At 38.2% G+C, this 4,319-nt stretch overlaps 1 protein-coding gene across 1 annotated transcript in view; it reads left to right on the forward strand.

The window, feature by feature from the left end:
- The window catches only part of TCEAL4 (transcription elongation factor A like 4), a 1,244-nt gene extending 1,198 nt beyond the window's left edge, over positions 1–46 (forward strand). The window contains exon 3 of the mRNA XM_007956853.2: positions 1–46. Within this exon, the coding sequence (XP_007955044.1) occupies positions 1–46 (46 nt within the window).
- The last annotated feature ends 4,273 nt before the right edge of the window (positions 47–4,319 follow it).

Here is a 4,319-nt window from a genome sequence, read left to right on the forward strand (position 1 = left end):
CTGTAGGGCCCAACAAAGAGGCATTGAAGACATTCCATATGTGTAGTACCTTTGAGCTTCACTTATGTTTTGACTGATTGGAACATTATCAACAGTCATTTGCCAGGTTCTGTGCTTTAACCTTATGCTGATACTTGGCTTTGGGCATCCCTCTAGTTACGAATAGCCTATTGACCCAACTACAGCGCTGTGTGTTTTAGTAGAGAATTTTCACCCATTGCATGGAAAAAGAAATGTTTATGGTGCATTGTAAAATTAAAAAAAAAAATGGTTTGAAGACCCATATGTACAGCATCAGTCCATTTTTTTAAACTATAAAGATATTTACCTAGTAATCTATGCACAGAAAAAAACTGAAAGCTGTGTCTACTAAAAGATTAGCAGTGATTCTTTGTGGGTGTTTTTTGTTGTTGTTGATCTGTCCATTATTCCTAAAAAAACACATTAATTTGTTACAAGCAAGAAAAGGTTAAAAACAGGAAAGCAATACTTAATAAGCAATCAAAACAACATTCAGGTTAGACACTTAGGATTCTTGTCAAAATTTTATTTGGTAGTAAAACTCACTTCTGGGACTCATAGCTGGAGCAGTCCACCTGGCAGTTATTACAGATCCATTGCTGTAAGGATTATCTCATCATCTGAGAAATGAGGATAATGCTTGCCTCCTAAGGCTGCCAAGTGGATCAGGTGAGGTTCTGAGTGTGTGAGCTGTGTTGGGCTGGCTTCTGTCCTCTCCCTTGCACTAGCACAACCAGGAACCCATCAGACCCTTGAAGGAGGGCTGAGGGAGGTCTCACCTGTGTCCAGGAAGAAGTCCAGGTAGCTGAGAGATGGGTACCACCTTAGCCTGGGTACTGCCATGTGTGCTGTGCATGGTGCACCTTCTCATGTATCATGTTGTGTGCTGTCAAGTTCATTCCAACTCATAGTGACCCTGCACCCTCCATAGCAATCCTGCCTCTTCCTAAAACCTTCACTACTGCTGATGGCCAAAAGATTATGATGGACTAAAGCACCACCTTGTCCCAACAGACCAAACCCACTGGCATCAAGTTGATTCCTCTCTACGTACAATAAAGCTAAACTAACCCAGGTGGGTAATACCCATTTGTCACTTGGGCTTTGATATTTTACAAAGTTCTTATAAAGTATTCCATGGTTTTTTGTTGGTTTGTGTGTGCATTTTTGCATATAGCCATTTCTCCAGCAGATCCAGATACTAGAGATTGAGCCAGGAGAAAAATCTGAGTGATCAGATGCTGTGCTGTACCCACCTGTTAATTTCTTGTCTGCTGACACTTTTCTTTGAAGGAGTTGTCTCCAAGGAAATTCCTGTTAGGTTATGCCTTAACATTTCAACAGAAATGACTCTTTTTCTTTTATTGCTTACTCTGTCTGTGTTTAATAAACTTTATTTTAAAATGGTTTTAGATATACAAAATTATTGCAAGGATAGTACAGAGATTGCTATATATAGCCATAGCCAGTATTCATCTATTTTTGACATCTTACATTAGTACAGTACATTTGTCACAATGAACCAATGTTGAGACATCGTTATTAACTGAACTCTGCATTCAGATTTCCTCAGTTTTTCTTAATGTTCTTTTCTGTTCCAGGATCCCATCCATGTTATCACAGTATTAGTTGCTGCTTCCATGGGTATTGATTGTGGATCCAAGTAAATGAAATCTTTGACAACTCCAATCTTTTCTTCATTTATCATGATGCTGCTTATTGGTTCACTTGTGAGGATTTTTGTTTTCTGTATGTTCAGGTGTAATCAATACTATAGACTATAGTCTTTAATGTTCATCAGTAAGTGCTTCAAGTCATCTTCACTTACAGCAAGCAAGGCTGTATCGTTTGCATATCATAGGTTGTTAATGAGTCTTCCTCCAATTCTGACATCATGTTTTTCTTCATGTAGTCCAGGTTCTCAGATTATTTGTTCAGTATACAGATTGAATACATATGGTCAAAAGATACAACTCTGACATGTGTCCTTCCTGATTTTAAACCATGCAGTATCCCCTTATTCTGTTTGATTGCCCCTTGGTTTATATGTAGGTTCCACATGAGCACAATTAAGTGTTCTGGAATTTCTATTCTTTGCAATATTATCCATAATTTGTTATGATCCACACAGTTGAATGCTTTTGCATAGTCAATAAAACAGGTAAACATTTTTGCTTATAGGCCCTGTCATATCTATAAATATTTTTGTATGTAATCATCTATTTATAAAACTAAACATGAGTTCATATTATCTCCAACTGTAATGTATTACCACAGGATCATTCTAGGCTCCTCCCCTTTCTTATCTGTATCCTTCCACTCCAACATTGAAAAACCTGTTTCTCACTATCTGCCATCCATTTACATAATGAATTGTTCAATTGTAGTATATGGGTATAGTGGTCTCAAAATGGGGATCCCTGGGGATACAACTTTATCAACTAGAGTATGTTACTTATGTATAGTTTCTTTTGCCTTTAGTCTTACAGACTCTATTTAATTCCAGAATGCTTACTTATGTCTGACTTTATCCCCCTACCTTCTTCAGTGAGTTTTTTTTAAATATACATTTGTAATGCATTTGTTTTGTCACATTCTACATTTTTTGCAGCACTATTGTAAATGGCATTATTTATTTTTAATTTCAAATTCTAATTGTTCATTGCTGATAAATAGGAAAGCAATTAACTTTTTTATATTAACCTTGTATTTTACAATCTTGCTGTATTTGCTTATTTGTTGCAGGAATTTGTCCGTTCTTTGGGATTTTCTACATGAACAGTCTTGTCATCTGTGAATAGAGATGGTTTTATTTATTCCTTCTCAATCTTGTTTGCCCTACTTTGGTCATGTTGTCAGAAAGGACCATTTCCTGGAGAAGGATGTCATGCTTGGTAAAGTGGAGGGTCAGCGAAAAAGGGGAAGACCCTCAACAAGATGGATCGACACAGTGGCTGCCATGACGGGCTCAGGTATAGCCAGGATGTTGAAGCTGGCATAGGACTGGGCAGTACTTCGTTCTTTTGTACATAGGGTCGCTGTGAGTTGGAGCTGACTCGACAGCACCTAACAACAACAACGACAATCTGTATACATTTATTTCCCTTTCTTATTACACTAGCTAGAACTTCCTATAAAATGTTGAATAGGAACAATGAGAGAGGACATCCTTGCCTTGTTCCTCATTTCAAGGTGAAAGCATCTAGTTTCTCACCATTGATAGGGCGTTAGCTATAGGCTTTTGACATATGTTCTTTATCAAATTGAGGAATTCCACCCCTCCAATCCTATTATAGGAGCTCTGGTAGCATAGTGGCTAAGGCACTTGACTGCTAACCAGAAGGCTGGTGGTTCAAACCCACCAGCCACTCCTCGGAAGGAAGATGGGGCAGTCTACTTCTGTAGTGATACTGCCTCAGAAGTCAGGGCCGACTCGATGGCACATAACAACAACAACAACAATCCTATTATGTTAAGTGCTTTAATCATGAATAGGTGTTGGATTTTGTCAAATTCTTTTTCTATACCAAGTGATAGGATCATAGCATTTTTCTTCTTTAGTCTGTTGATGTGGTAGATTACATTGATTGATTTTTGAACATTGAACCAGCCTTTCATACCTAGAATAATTCCTACTTTGTTGGAATAATTCCCACTTTTTGTTGTGGTGTATATTTTTATACATTGTTGGATACAATTTGCTAATATTTTGTTTAGGATTTTTATGTCTGTATTCATAAGTGATACTTGTCTATCTATAGTTTTCCTTTCTAGTAATGTCTTTATCTGGTTTTGGAATTATCTTCTGTCTTATGGAAGAGTTTATGTAGAATTGGTGTAATTTCTAAGTGTTTGGTATGGAGCTCTGGTGGTACAGTGGTTAAGGCATTTGGCTGCTAACCAAAAGGTTGATGGTTCGATTCATCAGCCACTCCATGGAAGAAAGATGATGCAATCTGCTTCTGTAAAGATTTACAGCCTTGGAAACCCCATGGGAGTTGCTGTGAGTTGGAATCGACTCAGTGGCAGTGAGTTTGGGTTTTTTTTGGTTAAGTGATTTCACTGGTGAAAACTTCTGGTCTTGGTGATTTATATTTTGGGGAGGTTATTAATTACTGTGGAGCTCTCGTAGCATAGTGCCTAAGGCACATGACTGCTAACCAGAAGGCTGGCGGTTCAAACCCACCAGCCACTCCTTGGAAGGAAGGTGGGGCAATCTACTTTCATAGTGATACAGCTTTGGAAACCCAAGGAGGGGTCGCTATGAGTTGGGTCTGATTCAATGGCACACAACAACA

Source organism: Orycteropus afer, unplaced genomic scaffold, assembly GCF_000298275.1.
Source record: "Orycteropus afer afer isolate SDZICR_OR568_19922 unplaced genomic scaffold, OryAfe1.0 scaffold00674, whole genome shotgun sequence".
Lineage (NCBI taxonomy): Eukaryota > Metazoa > Chordata > Mammalia > Tubulidentata > Orycteropodidae > Orycteropus > Orycteropus afer.